Source organism: Clarias gariepinus, chromosome 6 (genome assembly GCF_024256425.1).
Source record: "Clarias gariepinus isolate MV-2021 ecotype Netherlands chromosome 6, CGAR_prim_01v2, whole genome shotgun sequence".
NCBI classification, from domain to species: domain Eukaryota; kingdom Metazoa; phylum Chordata; class Actinopteri; order Siluriformes; family Clariidae; genus Clarias; species Clarias gariepinus.
Window position 1 is genome coordinate 593,702 of NC_071105.1, and position 23,126 is coordinate 616,827.

At 43.4% G+C, this 23,126-nt stretch overlaps 1 protein-coding gene across 1 annotated transcript; it reads left to right on the top strand.

Moving 5' to 3' along the window:
* Positions 1-8: 8 nt before the first annotated feature.
* Positions 9-19,918, top strand: LOC128526256 (gastrula zinc finger protein XlCGF26.1-like). The gene is made up of 3 exons (XM_053497916.1): positions 9-207; positions 3,416-4,365; positions 15,643-19,918. Exons 2-3 carry the CDS (start codon positions 3,476-3,478, stop codon positions 16,337-16,339), a joined length of 1,587 nt encoding a protein of 528 aa, XP_053353891.1. The 5' UTR covers positions 9-207; positions 3,416-3,475; the 3' UTR covers positions 16,340-19,918.
* The last annotated feature ends 3,208 nt before the right edge of the window (positions 19,919-23,126 follow it).

Genomic DNA, 23,126 nt, shown 5'->3' on the forward strand with positions numbered 1-23,126 from the left:
GTGAGCGTTTCGGTCTCGTTCCTCCACACATTCCCAGAAGCAGAAGAAGCCGTGCTGCAGTGTTGCTGATTGATGAGCTGAGCTCTCCGACTCTACTAATCATCTTTACATTCCAATATTTCTGACAGGGTTTTACCCCCACAGTTCCATCTGATCCGTTGTGGGTGTATTTGAGGTGGTTAACTGCGTTCTGCTGTAAAGCTCAAGGTAAGTTACACTCGGCTAACAGTGGCTCAGTCCTAAATGGGCTTCTACTTCCTATGCTAGTGCGCTACACAGGCTGGAACATAGTGCTGTTTACCTCACACACTCTGTAGGGCACTAGATGTACACTCGGACTGATTTGGGACGCAGCCCGGATGAGACGCTACAGTTAATTAGTGATTAATTAGTAAATTGGAGCTGATTATAACCGCACGTGCTTTGATGTAAAGTGTTTTGTGTGCTGTAGTGACACTCAGGTCTGAGCTGCAGTGAGAGTTTATCTCACTAATGTTTATCTCCTCAGATTTAAACTGGTGTGTGAGGTCACGTGTCCAGGACAGGCGTTACAGACTGATATTACAGTCGGGAATACCACACACACACACACACACACACACACACACACAAACACACCACGTGACCCTGGCCTGGTTCTCTCATACCCTGTGTGTATTCGGTGTGTAAGTTCACAGACCTACACAGTAACACTCACGCCTCAGTGTACACTTTATATCTCTCTTATAGTTCAGGTGTAAATGAACAGCCTGGTGAAACCAGAAAGGCTTTAAAGTGGACGGTTGAATTGCAGGTTTGTCTCAGAGTCCCAAATCGAGTGCGTGTCCACGAGCATCCTGAGGTGAGGGAGATTAAACGCCTCTTCCTCGTCCGTGTCAGTCTCGGGCGTTTTCCCATTAGAGACGATCGATATGATCGCAGGAACGATTACTCGGAGGGGAAGGTAGGGGGGACGATCCATCGTCTCTAATGTGGAAACGCCTGAGACTGACACGGACAAGGAGTTTAATCTCCCTCACCTCAGGATGCTCGTGGACACGCACTCGATTCGGGACTCTGAGACACAGCAGGTGTCAGTATGCGTTTGGGGACGAGAATCACCAGGTCACCACCAGAGACGATGTTATCACCTCAGTGTCTCTTCCATTCATATCGTGAGTCTGAAACTATCACAGTTTTATAAATAATCTGATTCAGTGTTACATTTTCTCTAGTCGTGTTACGATTGTAAAACCTTGGGCGGCGTAGCGGTGTAGTGATTAGCACTGTGACCTCGCACCTTCAGTCAGAGGTTTGATTCCCAGTTTGCGTGTTCTCCCTGTGCTTGGTGGGTTTCCTCCACATTCTCCGGTTTCCTCCCACAATCCAAAGACATGCAGATTAGGATAACTGGCGTTCACAAATTGCTCCGTAGTGTGTTTGTGTGCGTGTGTGTGTGCGCGCACGCCCTGTAATGGATTGGCACCCCATCCAGGGTGTATCTCGCCTCATGCCCTAAGTCTCCTGGGATAGGCTCCGCCCCCTTGTGACCCTGAATACAGTGTAAAGTGGTGTAGACGATGAGTGTAAGACCTTGTACCTATAAAAACATTTGAGTCAGCACTAAAACTTGAGTCTAACACCTCAGTTATATTCAACAGCTTCTCAAATTCAATTCAATTCAATTCAATTTTATTTGTATAGCACTTTTAGCAATTTTCATTGTCCCAAAGCAGCTTTACACAATCAAAAGAATTATTTAAGTTTGTATGAAATGTAAATTTGTATGAATCAAAATGGTCAGTTTGTCCCTGGTGAGCAAGCCGAGGGCGACAGTGGCAAGGAAAAACTCCCTGAGATGGTAATAGGAAGAAACCTTGAGAGGAACCAGACTCAACAGGGAACCCATCCTCATCTGGGTGAAACATAAAGCAGTAAATGATCTGCATTTATACAGTGTGTAGGGTGGGAGGCAGTTCAGCTATAATAGCTGATGTTAATTGATGTTAATATGGAGTCCAGGTAGTTATTGAAGACCCAGGTAGGAAGTTCCAGTCCTGAACTATCGAACTGTCAAGTCCCAGCTCAAATGAACATGAGTAGTTAAATGTCATAATTAACATTAGTTAAAACAAGTGCATTGTTTAAACACTACAAACTAACTTCAAATAAAGAGTTTGACATATAACTTAAGTTGGACAGGATCATTAAAAAACAGGGTCGTCTTCCCGCCTCAGATGCTTCCAGAGTCTCGGGCGTGTTGAGGAATCTTGAGCACGGCGCAGACAGACGGGTGTTTGTGAGCGTGCGCGGCTTCTAAAGCGTGTGGTTGGAGACTACTTGGTGCTTGTGGTGTTGTGAGAAAAAAAAATTGTGTGTAGTGTAAGAAAAAAAAAAGGCAGATCGGAAAAATATATGGAATCACTTCCATATATTTGTTCTATATTTATTCATACATTCTTCAAATATTTTCTATATTGTGTATTTTTGTTGTACAGTTATTTTATTTTTAACTTGAATTTTTATATTTTATTTTATTCTTTCCTAGTTATATTTACCCTTTATTTTAATTTTCATATTTATTTCCTATTACTATAATAGTCTATTTTTAGGTCACGAGCAGTTGTCTAAGCATTTTACTGCATATTGTATTGTGTATGACTGTGTATGTGACAAATAAAATTTAAATTTGATTATCGACGTTCTTTTGTGTGGCAATTGATGTATTGCCATACTGACGCCTGTGTGCTAACGTTGCCTGCGAATGGAATGCGCGGTGAGTCCACTGCCGCTGCTCCATGCTGTCGCTGTAGACTCGTTGCAGTCTTATTTGGGATTTCAGTAGCTATAAACTCTTGTATATAATTGTAAATATTGGTATCTGGTGCACTGCAGTGTCTATTTTTTTGTACAATACGCATGAGCCACTTCTGCGATTGAAGCGGCGCTCCATACATATCTGTAAAAATTCGTAACTTGAATGTTCGAAAGTTGGGGACTACCTGTAAAGACGTATACATGTTTGCTTTTAAGCTGGTGAAATTGTGCAGTTTCTCTATCATCCTGCAAGTGGTGCTCTAAACTATTCACACAATGGCAGGCTGTGAGGTGGGAGTGAATTATTTGCCAAGTTTGTTTAAAATTTTAAAGAAAATCTGAAACCAAAAAATATAAGTATCAAATTGGTAGATTCATAAAACCGTGATGCGTACAAGGTCGTAATACAGATGGAAACGGCGCTGAGGTGTTGTATCAGGTGATGCCTGGTGATTCCAGCCCTTAGGGTTAGGTGTTTGTTCAGACCCTTGTGAAAAGTTTCATCTAAAATGCAGTTGTTTTTTTTAACTCCATTTATTTTATTTTATTTTATTTTTGTATTAATAAGCAGGTTTATTTGTTAAAATATTCACCTATTAAACCTTTTGTTCTGTTCCAGATAGAAGCTCTGTCCTGTCGAAACAGTCAAGTAGAAATTTACTTCTGGAAGACCCTCAGAATGAAGTCAGTTGAAATTAAATGTGAGGATCTGGACCCAACCGAGAGTCCCGGTGGTCTCCAGAGCTCACACGCTTCCTTCCAGATGAACAGCTCTTGCGTACAGGCGCAGAAGGACCTTCACCAGTGCGCGCAGTGTGGAAAGCGCTTTAGTCAAAAGTGCAACCTCAAACAGCACCAGCATATTCACACTGGGGAAAAGCCGTACGAGTGCCCGCACTGCGACAAGAGGTTCAGTCTGAAGAGCACGCTGAAGCAACACCAGCGAACGCACACTGGGGAGAAGCCGTACCAGTGCCTCGACTGCGGGAAGCGCTTTTCACAGACCACACACCTTCAGCAGCACCTGCGCATTCACACCGGAGATAAACCGTACTGCTGCTTAGAGTGTGGTAAAAGCTTCAGCCGAGTGGGCACGCTGCAGGTTCACCAGCGCCTCCACACCGGGGAGAGGCCTTACTACTGCTCGCAGTGCGGGAAGAGCTTTAGCGAGAGAGGTACCCTCGTCCAGCACCTCCGGATCCACACCGGAGAGAAGCCCTACCAGTGTTCACAGTGCGAGAAGAGCTTTGTCGGGAAGAGTAATCTCAAACAGCACCAGAGGATTCACTCGGGGGAGAAGCCGTACCCGTGCTCGTACTGCGGGAAGAGGTTCACGCAGAGGGGGAACCTCCGGAAGCACCTGCGCATTCACACCGGAGACAGACCGTTTCAGTGTGTCGAGTGCGGGAAGAGCTTCACGCAAGCGAACGACCTCCAGCTCCACCAGCACATTCACACGGGGGAGAAGCCGTACTACTGCTCGGCCTGCGGGAAAAGCTTCACCAGCTACAGCAACTTCCAGCAGCACCAGCGCATCCACACGGGAGAGAAGCCGTACCGGTGCCCGCGGTGCGACAAGAGCTTTAGGACGCACAGGAATCTGCAGCGCCACCAGCAGGTTCACACGGCTGGGGATGGGGACGGGGACGGTCCTCCTCAGAACGTGTGAAAGTTGTATTTTATCTTCCAGTCACAATAAATGTATAATCGTTTTAACGGCTGAATATTACACAAGTGTTTGGTCAAAGTTAGCGCTGTACAATTTGATAAAAAAAAAAGTAACATTGCTAATTTTGGACACAATGTGATGGCGATTTAAACTGCGATACGTAACTATAAACCATATTAATCGAGGTTAAAGACCAAACAGCTGGACGAGTCTCATTAACAGGATGTTTGCTGATACTTACTTAGAATTTAATACTTTAATTATTTATGAACTCTAAATTCCCACCATGTGTTTATTAACTGGCCGAAATTTCAGCCTTTTTGCGATGAAATAATTGCACAGCTCCATATCGCGATTTTGGCTTTTAATGTATGTGATCAATTATGCGGCACTAATGAAAAATCTTCACTTACCAAAACAAATCCCCCAAGAATAAATAAATAAAATTCAAATTAATTTTAGAGAAAGTAACATGGCTGATATAGAGCCAGAAAGAGAGAGGGACACTAACGGATATAAAGGACACTGAAATCATGTGATTTATTTACACTTTCTTCAGCAGTTCTTCATGTTTTAGTGCAGAGGCTTTGTGTACATTTCAAAATGAGAATGTAATCTTTATAAGTTGTTGTATTTATTTTGTACTTTTACAGTCCTGAAAAGCATGTGCAAAATCTCAAAAGGTCAAAAATATTCGCTGCAATAAGCCAAATACATTTTTAGATCTGATCTCAGCTCTGATTTTGGGTCAAATCACTACATTCGAAACATTTAAACATTCTTGTGGAAAAATTTTATATTTTCCCTTCTGACCACTCAGAGCTTCATCATTATGAAATGATATATTTTATACTGTGTGTAAGGCAACACTCCAAAAGCCTTTCAGACTCTTTATGGGAATCACCGGGGGCGACCCGAGGGCGACCCGATACCAGGTCATCATGACACCCAGGAGTCAAGTCGATTTGTGTAAATATCATAAACAAACTAATTAAGAAGTGATCGACTCCTCCTACACTGGATGCTGTGCTGCCTGCCATGGTGTGGATAGTGGAGCACCACCTGTAGGATGATGGTAGAACTGCAATGAATATGAATTAAACATTTCTTTCAAAATAATCAGGTTAGGCGTCAGAGTGCATTCATGTTTAGCCATGAAAAAAAGCCATGATACGTAACTTAATCGAATAGAGATGATTTTCACACTGTATTCTTAATGCATGCACAGAACATTGATTATCTGTTGTTTGAATTTTAAAACGCAGTGTTCATGTTTGTATATAATTGTTGTAAATATTAATAGCTATACTTTCAAACAAACTGGATTGTGTATTATTTATGATTTTTTTTTTGTGAATATTTGTTAACACCTCAATGGAAAAAAAAAAGGTCTGTACCGCTACAGTAAGAAATAATGAAATAAACTGTCACGACACTGCAGTCACTTTGACTTGTTGATCATTTGTGCCAATTACTGTTACAATTACTGCCAAAGTTTTTACAGTGCAAAACTGGATCACTTTTATTTATAATTGACAAACACTGTTTACTGTGAAATAAAGAAAAGGAAAAAAAATAACGACCCACTATAACTACAGTTCTGAATAATACATTCAAGCCGTTTATACACCAGTGCAATTTACTGCACACAAAGTGAAACCTGGCTGTAAATCTGATGCACACAAAACTAACAACAGGACAGATTTACACAGGCACTGTTCTTCTCCTCCATGTGAGTGCCCTGATCCTCCAGTAGGTGTCGCTGTGAGCGTTTCGGTCTCGTTCCTCCACACATTCCCAGAAGCAGAAGAAGCCGTGCTGCAGTGTTGCTGATTGATGAGCTGAGCTCTCCGACTCTACTAATCATCTTTACATTCCAATATTTCTGACAGGGTTTTACCCCCACAGTTCCATCTGATCCGTTGTGGGTGTATTTGAGGTGGTTAACTGCGTTCTGCTGTAAAGCTCAAGGTAAGTTACACTCGGCTAACAGTGGCTCAGTCCTAAATGGGCTTCTACTTCCTATGCTAGTGCGCTACACAGGCTGGAACATAGTGCTGTTTACCTCACACACACTGTAGGGCACTAGAACATAGTGCTGTTTACCTCACACACTCTGTAGGGCACTAGAACATAGTGCTGTTTACCTCACACACTCTGTAGGGCACTAGAACATAGTGCTGTTTACCTCACACACTCTGTAGGGCACTAGAACATAGTGCTGTTTAACTTACACAATCTGTAGGGCACTAGAACATAGTGCTGTTTACCTCACACACACTCTGTAGGGCACTAGAACATAGTGCTGTTTACCTCACACACACTCTGTAGGGCACTAGAACATAGTGCTGTTTACCTCACACACACTCTGTAGGGCACTAGAACATAGTGCTGTTTACCTCACACACACTCTGTAGGGCACTAGAACATAGTGCTGTTTACCTCACACACTCTGTAGGGCACTAGAACATAGTGCTGTTTACCTCACACACACTCTGTAGGGCACTAGAACATAGTGCTGTTTACCTCACACACTCTGTAGGGCACTAGAACATAGTGCTGTTTACCTCACACACACTCTGTAGGGCACTAGAACATAGTGCTGTTTACCTCACACACATTGTAGGGCACTAGAACATAGTGCTGTTTACCTTACACACACTCTGTAGGGCACTAGAACATAGTGCTGTTCACCTCACACACACTCTGTAGGGCACTAGAACATAGTGCTGTTTACCTCACACACACTCTGTAGGGCACTAGAACATAGTGCTGTTTACCTTACACACACTCTGTAGGGCACTAGAACATAGTGCTGTTTACCTCACACACACTCTGTAGGGCAGTAGAACATAGTGCTGTTTACCTCACACACTCTGTAGGGCACTAGAACATAGTGCTGTTTACCTTACACACTCTGTAGGGCACTAGAACATAGTGCTGTTTACCTCACACACTCTGTAGGGCACTAGAACATAGTGCTGTTTACCTCACACACTCTGTAGGGCACTAGAACATAGTGCTGTTTACCTCACACACACTCTGTAGGGCACTAGAACATAGTGCTGTTTACCTCACACACATTGTAGGGCACTAGAACATAGTGCTGTTTACCTTACACACACTCTGTAGGGCACTAGAACATAGTGCTGTTCACCTCACACACACTCTGTAGGGCACTAGAACATAGTGCTGTTTACCTCACACACACTCTGTAGGGCACTAGAACATAGTGCTGTTTACCTCACACACTCTGTAGGGCACTAGAACATAGTGCTGTTTACCTCACACACTCTGTAGGGCACTAGAACATAGTGCTGTTTACCTCACACACTCTGTAGGGCACTAGAACATAGTGCTGTTTACCTCACACACTCTGTAGGGCACTAGAACATAGTGCTGTTTACCTCACACACACTCTGTAGGGCACTAGAACATAGTGCTGTTTACCTCACACACATTGTAGGGCACTAGAACATAGTGCTGTTTACCTTACACACACTCTGTAGGGCACTAGAACATAGTGCTGTTCACCTCACACACACTCTGTAGGGCACTAGAACATAGTGCTGTTTACCTCACACACACTCTGTAGGGCACTAGAACATAGTGCTGTTTACCTTACACACACTCTGTAGGGCACTAGAACATAGTGCTGTTTACCTCACACACACTCTGTAGGGCAGTAGAACATAGTGCTGTTTACCTCACACACTCTGTAGGGCACTAGAACATAGTGCTGTTTACCTTACACACTCTGTAGGGCACTAGAACATAGTGCTGTTTACCTCACACACTCTGTAGGGCACTAGAACATAGTGCTGTTTACCTCACACACTCTGTAGGGCACTAGAACATAGTGCTGTTTACCTCACACACACTCTGTAGGGCACTAGAACATAGTGCTGTTTACCTCACACACATTGTAGGGCACTAGAACATAGTGCTGTTTACCTTACACACACTCTGTAGGGCACTAGAACATAGTGCTGTTCACCTCACACACACTCTGTAGGGCACTAGAACATAGTGCTGTTTACCTCACACACACTCTGTAGGGCACTAGAACATAGTGCTGTTTACCTCACACACTCTGTAGGGCACTAGAACATAGTGCTGTTTACCTCACACACACTCTGTAGGGCACTAGAACATAGTGCTGTTTACCTCACACACACTGTAGGGCACTAGAACATAGTGCTGTTTACCTCACACACTCTGTAGGGCACTAGAACATAGTGCTGTTTCCCTCACACACATTGTAGGGCACTAGAACATAGTGCTGTTTACCTTACACACACTCTGTAGGGCACTAGAACATAGTGCTGTTCACCTCACACACACTCTGTAGGGCACTAGAACATAGTGCTGTTTACCTCACACACACTCTGTAGAGCACTAGAACATAGTGCTGTTTACCTCACACACTCTGTAGGGCACTAGAACATAGTGCTGTTTCCCTCACACACACTGTAGGGCACTAGAACATAGTGCTGTTTACCTCACACACACTCTGTAGGGCACTAGAACATAGTGCTGTTTACCTCACACACATTGTAGGGCACTAGAACATAGTGCTGTTTACCTTACAAACACTCTGTAGGGCACTAGAACATAGTGCTGTTCACCTCACACACACTCTGTAGGGCACTAGAACATAGTGCTGTTTACCTCACACACACTCTGTAGAGCACTAGAACATAGTGCTGTTTACCTCACACACTCTGTAGGACACTAGAACATAGTGCTGTTTCCCTCACACACACTGTAGGGCACTAGAACTTAGTGCTGTTTACCTCACACACACTCTGTAGGGCACTAGAACATAGTGCTGTTTACCTCACACACATTGTAGGGCACTAGAACATAGTGCTGTTTACCTTACACACACTCTGTAGGGCACTAGAACATAGTGCTGTTCACCTCACACACACTCTGTAGGGCACTAGAACATAGTGCTGTAGGACACACTGTAGGGCACTAGAACATAGTGCTGTTTACCTCACACACTCTGTAGGGCACTAGAACATAGTGCTGTTTACCTCACACACACTCTGTAGGGCACTAGAACATAGTGCTGTTTCCCTCACACACTCTGTAGGGCACTAGAACATAGTGCTGTTTACCTCATACACTCTGTAGGGCACTAGAACATAGTGCTGTTTACCTCACACACTCTGTTTGGCACTAGAACATAGTGCTGTTTACCTCACACACTCTGTAGGGCACTAGAACATAGTGCTGTTTACCTCACACACACTCTGTAGGGCACTAGAACATAGTGCTGTTTACCTCACACACGCTCTGTAGGGCACTAGAACATAGTGCTGTTTACCTCACACACGCTCTGTAGGGCACTAGAACATAGTGCTGTTTACCTCACACACTCTGTAGGGCACTAGAACATAGTGCTGTTTACCTCACACACACTCTGTAGGGCACTAGAACATAGTGCTGTTTACCTCACACACTCTGTAGGGCACTAGAACATAGTGCTGTTTACCTCACACACTCTGTAGGGCACTAGAACATAGTGCTGTTTACCTCACACACACTCTGTAGGGCACTAGAACATAGTGCTGTTTACCTCACACACATTGTAGGGCACTAGAACATAGTGCTGTTTACCTTACACACACTCTGTAGGGCACTAGAACATAGTGCTGTTCACCTCACACACACTCTGTAGGGCACTAGAACATAGTGCTGTTTACCTCACACACACTCTGTAGGGCACTAGAACATAGTGCTGTTTACCTTACACACACTCTGTAGGGCACTAGAACATAGTGCTGTTTACCTCACACACACTCTGTAGGGCAGTAGAACATAGTGCTGTTTACCTCACACACTCTGTAGGGCACTAGAACATAGTGCTGTTTACCTTACACACTCTGTAGGGCACTAGAACATAGTGCTGTTTACCTCACACACTCTGTAGGGCACTAGAACATAGTGCTGTTTACCTCACACACTCTGTAGGGCACTAGAACATAGTGCTGTTTACCTCACACACACTCTGTAGGGCACTAGAACATAGTGCTGTTTACCTCACACACATTGTAGGGCACTAGAACATAGTGCTGTTTACCTTACACACACTCTGTAGGGCACTAGAACATAGTGCTGTTCACCTCACACACACTCTGTAGGGCACTAGAACATAGTGCTGTTTACCTCACACACACTCTGTAGGGCACTAGAACATAGTGCTGTTTACCTCACACACTCTGTAGGGCACTAGAACATAGTGCTGTTTACCTCACACACACTCTGTAGGGCACTAGAACATAGTGCTGTTTACCTCACACACACTGTAGGGCACTAGAACATAGTGCTGTTTACCTCACACACTCTGTAGGGCACTAGAACATAGTGCTGTTTCCCTCACACACATTGTAGGGCACTAGAACATAGTGCTGTTTACCTTACACACACTCTGTAGGGCACTAGAACATAGTGCTGTTCACCTCACACACACTCTGTAGGGCACTAGAACATAGTGCTGTTTACCTCACACACACTCTGTAGAGCACTAGAACATAGTGCTGTTTACCTCACACACTCTGTAGGGCACTAGAACATAGTGCTGTTTACCTCACACACATTGTAGGGCACTAGAACATAGTGCTGTTTACCTCACACACACTCTGTAGGGCACTAGAACATAGTGCTGTTTACCTCACACACATTGTAGGGCACTAGAACATAGTGCTGTTTACCTTACAAACACTCTGTAGGGCACTAGAACATAGTGCTGTTCACCTCACACACACTCTGTAGGGCACTAGAACATAGTGCTGTTTACCTCACACACACTCTGTAGAGCACTAGAACATAGTGCTGTTTACCTCACACACTCTGTAGGACACTAGAACATAGTGCTGTTTCCCTCACACACACTGTAGGGCACTAGAACTTAGTGCTGTTTACCTCACACACACTCTGTAGGGCACTAGAACATAGTGCTGTTTACCTCACACACATTGTAGGGCACTAGAACATAGTGCTGTTTACCTTACACACACTCTGTAGGGCACTAGAACATAGTGCTGTTCACCTCACACACACTCTGTAGGGCACTAGAACATAGTGCTGTAGGACACACTGTAGGGCACTAGAACATAGTGCTGTTTACCTCACACACTCTGTAGGGCACTAGAACATAGTGCTGTTTACCTCACACACACTCTGTAGGGCACTAGAACATAGTGCTGTTTCCCTCACACACTCTGTAGGGCACTAGAACATAGTGCTGTTTACCTCATACACTCTGTAGGGCACTAGAACATAGTGCTGTTTACCTCACACACTCTGTTTGGCACTAGAACAAAGTGCTGTTTACCTCACACACTCTGTAGGGCACTAGAACATAGTGCTGTTTACCTCACACACACTCTGTAGGGCACTAGAACATAGTGCTGTTTACCTCACACACGCTCTGTAGGGCACTAGAACATAGTGCTGTTTACCTCACACACGCTCTGTAGGGCACTAGAACATAGTGCTGTTTACCTCACACACTCTGTAGGGCACTAGAACATAGTGCTGTTTACCTCACACACACTCTGTAGGGCACTAGAACATAGTGCTGTTTACCTCACACACTCTGTAGGGCACTAGAACATAGTGCTGTTTACCTCACACACTCTGTAGGGCACTAGAACATAGTGCTGTTTACCTCACACACACTCTGTAGGGCACTAGAACATAGTGCTGTTTACCTCACACACACTCTGTAGGGCACTAGAACATAGTGCTGTTTACCTCACACTCATTCTGTAGGGCACTAGAACATAGTGCTGTTTACCTCACACTCACTCTGTAGGGCACTAGAACATGGTGCTGTTTACCTCACACACACTCTGTAGGGCACTAGAACATAGTGCTGTTTACCTCACACACACTCTGTAGGGCACTAGAACATAGTGCTGTTTACCTCACACACACTCTGTAGGGCACTAGAACATAGTGCTGTTTACCTCACACACACTCTGTAGGGCACTAGAACATAGTGCTGTTTACCTCACACACACTCTGTAGGGCACTGGAACATAGTGCTGTTTACCTCACACACTCTGTAGGGCACTAGAACATAGTGCTGTTTACCTCACACACACTCTGTAGGGCACTAGAACATAGTGCTGTTTACCTCACACACACTCTGTAGGGCACTAGAACATAGTGCTGTTTCACTCACACACTCTGTAGGGCACTAAAACATAGTGCTGTTTACCTCACACACTCTGTAGGGCACTAGAACATAGTGCTGTTTACCTCACACACTCTGTAGGGCACTAGAACATAGTGCTCTTTACTCCACACACTCTGTAGGGCACTAGACCGTAGTGCTGTTTAACTCTCTAGGGCACTAAAACATAGTGCTGTTTACCTCACAGACTTCGTAGGGCACTGGAACATAGTGCTGTTTACCTCACACACACACTCTGTAGGGCACTAGAACATAGTGCTGTTTACCTCACACACACTCTGTAGGGCACTAGAACATAGTGCTGTTTACCTCACACACACTCTGTAGGACACTAGAACATAGTGCTGTTTACCTCACACACTCTGTAGGGCACTAGAACATAGTGCTGTTTAACTCACACACTCTGTAGGGCACTAGACCGTAGTGCTGTTTAACTCTCTAGGGCACTAAAACATAGTGCTGTTTGACTTATGCACTCTGTAGGGCACTAGAAAATAGTGCTGTTTAACTTACACAATCTGTAGGGCACTAGAACACAGTGCTTACAATCTGTAGGGCACTAGAACATAGTGCTGTTTAACTCACACACTCTGTAGGGCACTAGAACATAGTGCTGTTTAACTTACACAATCTGTAGGACACTAGAACATAGTGCTGTTTAACTCACACACTCTGTAGGGCACTGGAACATAGTGAATATCGGGAGTAGTACATGGAGTACATAGGGAGTCTGGATCACTGGCAGCTTGGGAACGACATGTGTAGCTCGACAGAGAGAGAGAAAGAGTGACAGGGGGAGAGAGGAAAGAGAAAGAGGGGAAGAAAGAGAAGAAGAGGAGAGATAACAGTTAGGTATGGTCACAGTCACACAATGTATAATGTGAATGTATATTAACTGTAGAGTGCAAGCAGAGACTCCGGCAGGACTAACTATGACATCATAACTAAAAGGGAAAGCCAGAAGGAAGCAAAAAGCTCCGCCCCCAGCTGTAGTTTTAATAATATGCGGTACTGACAAGCAGCCTGCATCCTTTGATCGAAGTAGGCGTGGCGGATTGTAAGACACTAGCAGTTCACTCAGATACTGCGGCGCGAGACCATTTAATGCTTTATATGCTTTATATGTCAAGAGTAGTATTTTAAAATCGATGCGATGAAGATGAGATAGGGGTGATGTGCTCGTATCTTCTGGTTCGAGTGAGGACTCTCGCTGCTGCATTCTGGACTAATTGAAGCTTGTTTAAGCACCTAGTTGAACAACCACATTTACATTTTAGGCATTTGGCAGACGCTCTTATCCAGAGCGACTTACATTTTTATCTCATTACACATCTGAGCAGTTAAGGGTTAAGGGCCGCGCTCAAGGGCCCAACAGTGGCAACTCGGTGGTTGTGGGGTTTGAACCTGGGATCTTCCGAACCGTAGTCCAATGCCCTAACCACTAAGCTACCCCTGGCCCCTAAATTTTACATTTAGGCATTTGGCAGACGCTCTTATCCAGAGCGACTTACATTTTTATCTCATTACACATCTGAGCAGTTGAGGGCCTTGCTCAAGGGCCCAACAGTGGCAACTCGGTGGTTGTGGGGTTTGAACCTGAGATTACCAGACAGTAAGGCGTTACAATAATCCAACCTAGACGTGATAAAAGCATGAACTAGTTTTTCTGCATCGTTTAGTGACAATATATTTCTTATCTTGGCAATATTTCTGAGGTGAAAGAATGCTATCCTGGTAATATTATCTACATGAGCTTTACAGTGTGTGTCTCCACTATAGTGTGTTTCTCACCATTACAGTGTTTGCGTCACCATTACAGTGTGTCTTACCACTACAGTGTGTATCTCACCACTACAGTGTGTGTCTTCACTATAGTGTGTCTCATCATTACAGTGTGTGTCTCCACTACGGTGTGTGTCTCACCATTAGAGTGCTTGTCTCCACTACAGTGTGTGTCTCACCATTACAATGTGTGTCTCCACTACAGTGTGTCTTCACTACAGTGTCTCCACTACAGTGTTTGTTTTCACTACAGTGTCTCACTGTTACAGTGTGTGTTTCCACTACAGTGCGTGTTTCCACTACAGTGTGTGTTTCCACTACAGTGTGTTATCACTACAGTGTGTCTCACCATAACAACATGTGTCTCCACTACAGTGTGTGTCCTACCGTTACAGTGTGTGTCTCACCACTACAGTGTGTGTCTCACCACTACAGTGTGTGTCTCACCACTACAGAGTGTGTCTCACCACTACAGAGTGTGTCTCACTATTACAGTGTGTGTCTCAACTACAGTGTGTGTGTCTCACCACTACAGTGTGTGTCTCCACACCTCTATCATCCAGTCCAGCATGCGGGAGAGCTGTGTGTGTGTTTTAGGGTTTTTCTAAAAAGCTCTTACAGGCAGAGAGGCAGCGATCAGATTCATATTTTTTTATTCATATTTTTATTACTCAAGGTCATGGACACCCAACCAGACTGGACAGGTCTGTCTGTCCCACCTTCCCTGTGTAGCAGGTGAGCAGTGCTTCCCTAAATCTTTTTCTTGCCTCAGTGCTCTGTGTTTCCTATGTATACAGTACATATATAAACCATCAGGACTGGTACAGTGATGGGTGAGAGTGTGGTGTAGGGGTAAGGACCTGAGATGTTGTGAAGAAGATCTGACCAAAGCTGGATCAGTAGCGCTGTGCAGACTCTCTACTGATTACACCAGTGACTGTCCAGGCTCTGATTTTCCGAATTGTTTATCTGGTTTAAAAATGACTAGAAATCAAACTCTTTGGCTTTTCTTCTGGTCCAGGTTTGAGCGGCGTCCCCGTCTCCTCCTCTTCTCCTGAAGAGCACCAACGATGATGACGTCAGATGAGATCAAACGTGAGGATCCGGAGCCGGTGCAGAGCTGCAGCGATGAGCGGAAGGTCTCTCACAGACGTGTGCAAAAGAAACTTCACCACTGTGCGCTGTGCGGGAAGAGCTTCAACCGGAAGACTAACTTCAGACAACATCTGCGGATCCACACGGGGGAGAAGCCATACCGCTGCCCTCAGTGTGGGAAGAGCTTTAGTCAGAAGAGTCACGTCAATCGACACCAGCGCATCCACACGGGGGAGAAGCCATACCCATGCCCTGAGTGCGGGAAGAGGTTCACCTGCCAGAGTCACCTCCAGCGGCACCAGCGCATCCACGCGGGAGAGAAGCCGCACCAGTGCTCGCACTGCGAGAAAAGTTTCAGCGAAAAAGGGCTCCTAGTCAATCACCTGCGCGTTCACACTGGAGAGAAGCCGTATCAGTGCGGGGAGTGCGGCGTGAGCTTCACACAGAGGAGCAACCTCCACAAACACCAGCGCATTCACACCGGGGACAAACCATACCTCTGCCTGGTGTGTGGGAAGAGCTTCACGCAGAAGTCAACGCTGGAAATCCATCAGCGCAGTCACACTGGAGAGAAGCCGTATTACTGCTCTTACTGCTCCGTCAACTTCAGTACCCTGAGTAACCTCCGGACTCACCAGCGCATTCACACAGGGGATAGACCGCGCTGCTCTGAGTGCGGCAAGAGCTTTAGGACGCACAGGAACTTCAAGCAGCACAAACACGTGTACGGCACAGAGACCCGCGACGTGCTGCAGCGCTCCACAGGAAGTGTGGGAGTTAACTAGCCGTATTCAAAATGGCATATTTTTATTAACAATAACCACTTCATCAAAACATTTTTCATTGTACTGTTGATGACGTGGCCTCAAAAAGTATTTTTTAACACTCAAAGCATATGTAGAAATGTACAGATTTCACAAGAAACATCAAACCACTTTCAAACCAAATGTTCAAGCAGAACTTTTCTCTGAAATTATTATTTTTTTTAAATAGAGATTAAAATAATAGATCTGGTTGTAATTAGATCATTTAAACGTAGGTGCACTATGTTTAATAGACGGGACAGTGGGGAAGGGGAGTGCCATCACTTTGACCCTCTGGAAAAGAATAGTGTTCACACACCATCACATTCACTCCATTAACACAACAGAAGAGCGTTGACCAAATCATCCAGACCTCAGGACTCTGAACCCCATTGACCACACGAACCCCAGTTACCCCGCCACTTGCACTTGGTTTTTAAGTGAGAAAACTAATGTTATAAGGGACGGGTAACATTAAATTACTCATACAGTATGTCCCCTACATAAAAACATTTAAGTTACAAACTTTCACAACATATGTTAGTGCATGTTATTTATTTGTTATTTTATTTGACATTAGGGACATTGGACACTAATCCACATACAGTGGAACCTCAGATTACGAGTAACGCGGTTTACGAGCAAAGATTTTTAATAAATTTTGACTTGAAAAACGATCATTGTCTCGAGTATCATGTATCAGCCATGCACTTCTTGTTTTGATTCCAAAGTGTGACTAACGATGGTCCCTGCTAATTTTCCCGATAAAACAGTCTCGCCGTTAATGTGGTGTGTGTGTGTGTGCACGCACATTACACACAAACACAGCGCCTGCATGCACAAACGGAAACACTTATCTGTCTGGATTTATTTTTACTTTTTTTTAAGGTAAAGAGCAGGTTTTCTTTTTTTTACTTTATATTTAGTATTAATTATTCTTTGGTATTTACTTTTCCGGAATGAATAGTGCTCGTAATCCAAGGTTTCACTGTATTTGTAAATGTTTCCAAACGGCTGTCTGTCTTCTGCAGTCCCTGAACAATAAAATGTCTACCCGATCTGTTCTATCACAGAAGTTAAACTGTGTATAGCTAATTGTGTTAGTATCCTAGTGACTAGATGAACCCGTTCATATGTAGGGGACAAACTGTAGTCAGTTTACAGTCGGTTGTGGAGCTGGTAAATAAAGTTAAGGTATAAAACTCAACTTATAAAAAACTTTGTGTTTAAAAATGTTTAAGCTCCTAAAATTTTTATAAAATTGGGAAAAAATGTAATATTGAATCGAAACAGTTATAAAATACTCACTCACTCACTCACTCATCTTCTATACCGCTTTATTCTGTATTCAGGGTCGCGGGGACCTGGAGCCTATCCCAGGAGGCTTAGGGCACGAGGCAGGGTACACCCTGGACAGGGTGCCAATCCATCGCAGGGCAGTTATAAAATTTTTACCCTTTAAATATATTTACACAATGGCAATTTTAATGGAATCAGCACCAAAGTATTATGTTATCATATCAGGAGATGACTGGGCCCCTAGAAACTAAATGAATAAAAGAATGTTCCTGATAATGCTAATAGAGCAATGAAATCTTGTCTTGTTTCTGTAAATTAAAAAATAAATGTGATGTCTGAGATTTTGGTGATAAATCTGACTGAGAGTCATCTTGTGTATCAGTTACCTGAAGTAGGTAAAGAACTGTTAGCAGTTTGAAGTGATTTCTTCTTTAAAGCGGGCCTTTACGTTTAGCGTGCCTGTTCATGTGTGGTGTAGAGACGAACAGCAACATACTTTGAAGATGAAAAGCCTGAGTACACACTGTCTGGATGAAACAGAAATTTACACTCTTGGATTTCACTTAGTCACCCTAAGATGGTTCTGAAATTCCTCATGCTGTAAGAACCGCTCTTTCACACTCAGGCTCAGGAGGAGGCTCAGTCTGGACTCGGCAGATCACGTGTGTTATGACTGGCGGCGTAAAAGATTAGAAGTGGAGATCACAGAGGGGTGCTTTTGCAGGCGGCCGGGAGGACTCCTCCCATTCTGAAGTAGTGTGGTGCTTTCTCAACCACAAAATAATCTCTCTGGGTTAGGAGGCCCTTCAGGCGGCTCTGGAAGCACCAAGACCACAGCTGCAGATGGATCAGGTCGGCTGGGCGATAAGGGGTTTGTGCTGCTGGACACAGGGGAACCCTAGTACTACTTTAAATCCTGGTAGGCGGAATGGCAGAAATGAGCCTTAGTGTGACTGGGGCCGTCTGGTGGGTTATGGGGTCCAACTTAAACAACTGGCTGTCTGGAAATGCCACTGCGGTTGAGAAAGGAAGCAGGTTATTGGGAATGCCCAGCCCCGGCACTAGCTTCCAATCTATAAAATTACTCAGGGCTCCCAAATCAATAAATGCCTCTAAGTGGACCTTCTGTGCCCAACTCCAGAAAGTGTGTCTGGCAGGAAGAGCCCTGCGCGATGGCATTACGGATTTTGGGCCGCTACTGAAGTTAATGTTGCACAATCATGGCCTTATTTGAAGGGTTGTTCATACAGGATGAGGCGCCTCTTATACCTACTGCACTTCACTAAAATGTTGGTGTTCAAAAATTCCCACCTGAAAAAGCTCTTCCGGGCAGGTTACAATAATGCAGATTAATACTAATAATATATCAATAAGACTGTTCAGACTGTTCATCTGGCTAACGTGTGCTAGCTAACTTCGCTGATTAGCCTACATGTGAATTTTTAACAGCATCACCCTTATTTTTCATCTGGAATTAATTCAAACTGTGGTGTTCATGAAGGTGTGAGAGCCCAGGTGTGTTACGTTTTACTACAGTATAAGGAAGTCACAATAAAGTTCCTAATCACAATTGCTCACTTTTTTACTTTTACATCCAGTACTTAAGTACATTTATCCATTCAGTATCAGAAGATTACTTCTGATATTTTAAGAGTTTCACTCAAGTGACTGGAACTTCTACCCCAAGTCATTTTTCTGGTAAGATTTATTTATATTTATTAATAGATAAAATAATGATCACAGTCTGGAAACAACAGGTGCACTAGCCTTACCTCTGTAGTCTGCATTTCAGGGTTCCTCAATATCAGGTGCAGTATTACTCGTCACTGTTACTATGTACAATTATAGGGGGCAGTGGTGGCTCAGAGGGTTAAGGCACTGAGTTACTGTATCATGGATGACCCTGAACTCTGACCTCAGTTACACTGGAACATGTGAAGAAGGAATTTCACTGTGCAGTAATGTTTATGTGACAAATAACGACTTCTACTGTACAGAATCAGAATCTGATCTGGTTCTGTCATTCTTATTGACAGAACTGTTGCATTATTGGCTGTTGCATTTTACTTTCTGTTTATCTTATGCTTACTTTGTGAGGTTTTATTTTTACTTTATTTATTAATTCATTTCATTACTTCTTATATTTTAATATTTTTTATGCTTTTGGAGCTGTTTCTGTAGTTTTGTCTCACAAAAACGTCATTCGGGATTAATAAAGTTCTATCTCATCTAATTATCTTCAAAGTTTACATCCATTCAGATTTTTACTAGATATACAGACGGTTTGTTTATATCTATTCATTACAAGTATACTGCTGTTACTTTACAATACAATACAGGTTTATATTGTACTGACTGACTTTTTTTGTATTGACAATGTAAAAAATGGATGCGATGGATTGGCACCCTGTACAGGGTGTACCCTGCCTCGTGCCCTAAGCCTCCTACGATATTCTCCAGGACCTCACGACCCTGAATACAGGATAAAGCGGTATAGAAGATGAGTGAGTCAGTAACTGTAGGGCACTAGAACATAGTGCTGTTTACCTCACACACTCTGTAGGGCACTAGAACATAGTGCTGTTTACCTCACACACTCTGTAGGGCACTAGAACATAGTGCTGTTTACCTCACACTCTTTGGGGCACTAGAACATAGTGCTGTTTAACTTACACACTGTAGGGCACTAGAACATAGTGCTGTTTAACTCACACACACTGTAGGGCACTAGAACATAGTGCTGTTTAACTCACACACTCACATATCTATTTCCATTTATTGTGACTAAAAAAATAAACTTTTACTCTGTGCCAAACTGGGCATAATTTTATTAGTATTTACATGTGTGTATTAATACAAAGAAATCCCATTCTGTAAGGTTGAGTATCTTACGCCTTGTTTACACTCTTGTGCTTTTTTGGCGGTCAGACAAATACACTCCCTGTTTAGTAATCAGAATCAGAATCAGAATTACTTTATTGATCCCCGTGGGGAAATTCTCTTTCATTACAGAACAAACTCCTGATGAAAATAAAGATTTAGGAAGACATCAGAGAGTGAATCACAGATGAGAAATGGAAAAAGTAGATAAAAGGATAAAGATGAAGTTTTGTCTTAAAACCACTCCAGCGTGTTAAAATTCACTTATACCACTTCAGCGCTGTTATTTCAGCCTTTTTTAATTATCTTTTCTAATTAATATCTATTGATGCAGGTGTTTGTTTACATTGAGACAGTAGCGCATTAGTAGATTATTTTACAGTAGATTATTACATCCCACACATAACTGTTCATAACATCACTTTTACTCAACATTTAGATTTCACTTATGGTGCAGATCAAACTTAAGGCAAATACCGTACCGTGTGTGTGTATGTATGTATATGTAGTGTTTCCATAATTATCATACTCAGCAAAAACAGAAACGTCCTCTGACTTACAACTGTTTTTACTTTCAGACCTGCCAGGCAGGAGGTCTAGAGGAAGACCAAAAAGGAGATTTATGGATGCAGTGAGAGAGGACATGAAGTTAGTTGGTGTGAGAGAAGAGGATGCAGAGGATAGGGTTAGATGAAGGCAAATGATTCGCTGTGGCGACCCCGGAAAGGGAACAGCCAAAAGACGAAGAAGAAATTCATCAGTGTCTGAACCTGCTGTGTAGCTCTAAATTTCAGTTTTAAAAAAGAGTAAGAATGACTTGTTTGTTAAGAATTTTCAACCCTGGTCCATCCACTTTTATTTATATAGAATTCTAATGAATTTTCTCAATAGTTACAGGACTGGAGTTTTCTACAGTCTACCTGAGCTTTCAATATCGAACTGGACTCCAAAGTAAGTTAAACACATCTCCAGTTATACTGATCTTCCAGCCCTCTAACACACAGTATGAGTGCAGATCAATCCCTGCTATCTGTTATCACCCAGCTGACTTCAGGTAGCTTCCTGTTTTTGTATCGTTGCCGCGAAAGTTTCGCGTTTGTATCAGCATTTAAATTTTCATTTATACAATAATAATATTAATAGCAACCTATTTTTTACATCGTCATACTATTTGGCTTCACCTTTTTTTGCGCTTTTTGGAGAACGCGCGAGTTTCTTTGTCTAAAAACAACAAACGGAATTCAGCTCCAAATAACTAAACTCCAACTTAGGTACGATATAATAGATAATATTCAGCTTCTTTAGTGTGTGGAGACGGAGAAGATATTAGCATTAGAGGAGCGCATCCAGACTTTAGAGAGGGTTAGAGAGTGTAAGAGCAGTGTTATTCCCGTAGCAGACAGTGTGGGTGCCACTGGCGGCTTACTCGATCAGCCAAAGCTAACGCTAAGGCTAGCCCACCGGAGCACACCTCTTCTGCGCTTCACGTGTCCAACAGGTTTGCTCTCCCCAGTGATGCACCCACTGAGAAACTGAAAGAGCTCTGGTTATAGGAGACTCTATACTGAGACACGTGAAATTAGCTAGACCTTTAAGTGCGCCAGCGGGAGTGGTTAGGTGTATCCCGGGAGCCAGAGCACCGGACATAGCAGGTAATCTTACAGTAGAGCTCTAGGACAGCATAGGTTCTCTAAGATAGTGGTACATGCTGGAGCTAATGATATACGCCTTCGTCAGTCAGACGTTAGCAAGAATAACTTTACAAAGGTGTTTAAACAAGCGAAGGCGATGTCTGATGAAGTAATATGCTCTGGTTCCATCCCAATAAGACGTGGTGACATAACTTACAGCCAGTTATGGTCGCTGAACCGCTGGATGTCCAGGAGGTGCTCTAAAAACAATGTGGGCTTCATAGACATTTGGAAGACTTTTGAGGGCAAAGCTGGCCTGTTAGGGCAGGACGGTGCTGCTCTCATTTCTTGTAGTATAGCTTAATGTCTCAGAAGAGGCCTAGTTAATCGGTGACAATCCAGAGCCCAGGCCAGGGAGCAGACAGACAGGCTAAACCAACCGTCTGCTAGCTGCATAGAGTCGTCACTCAGGGTTCATCATATTGAGACTGTGTCTGTTACCCGAGCTAAGCAAAAATGTAGAAAGACTCAAAAAGTCTGCTTTAGTAATTTAATTAACATAAAGACAAACTCAGATCACAAACTCAGATCACACTGAATGCGCAGCCGGGACCTCAACCAGGACTGTTAAATATTAGATCTCTCGCATCTAAAGCAGTTATAGTTAATGAAATTATCACAGATCAGGAGTTTGATATACTCTGTTTAACAGAAACCTGGATTAAACAGGACGAGTATGTAGCTCTAAATGAAGCTAGTCCTCCTGGATACAGCTACATACACCAGCCTCGGTTAACTGGTAGAGGAGGAGGCGTCGCAGTTATTCACAATGATAATCTGACTATTGTACAAAAACACAGACACAAATTTAATTCATTTGAATTTCTTTATAGTAACGTAAGTGTATTTAACTATATTAAGTCAGCTCAGTTGATTCCACTAATTGTCATTTACAGACC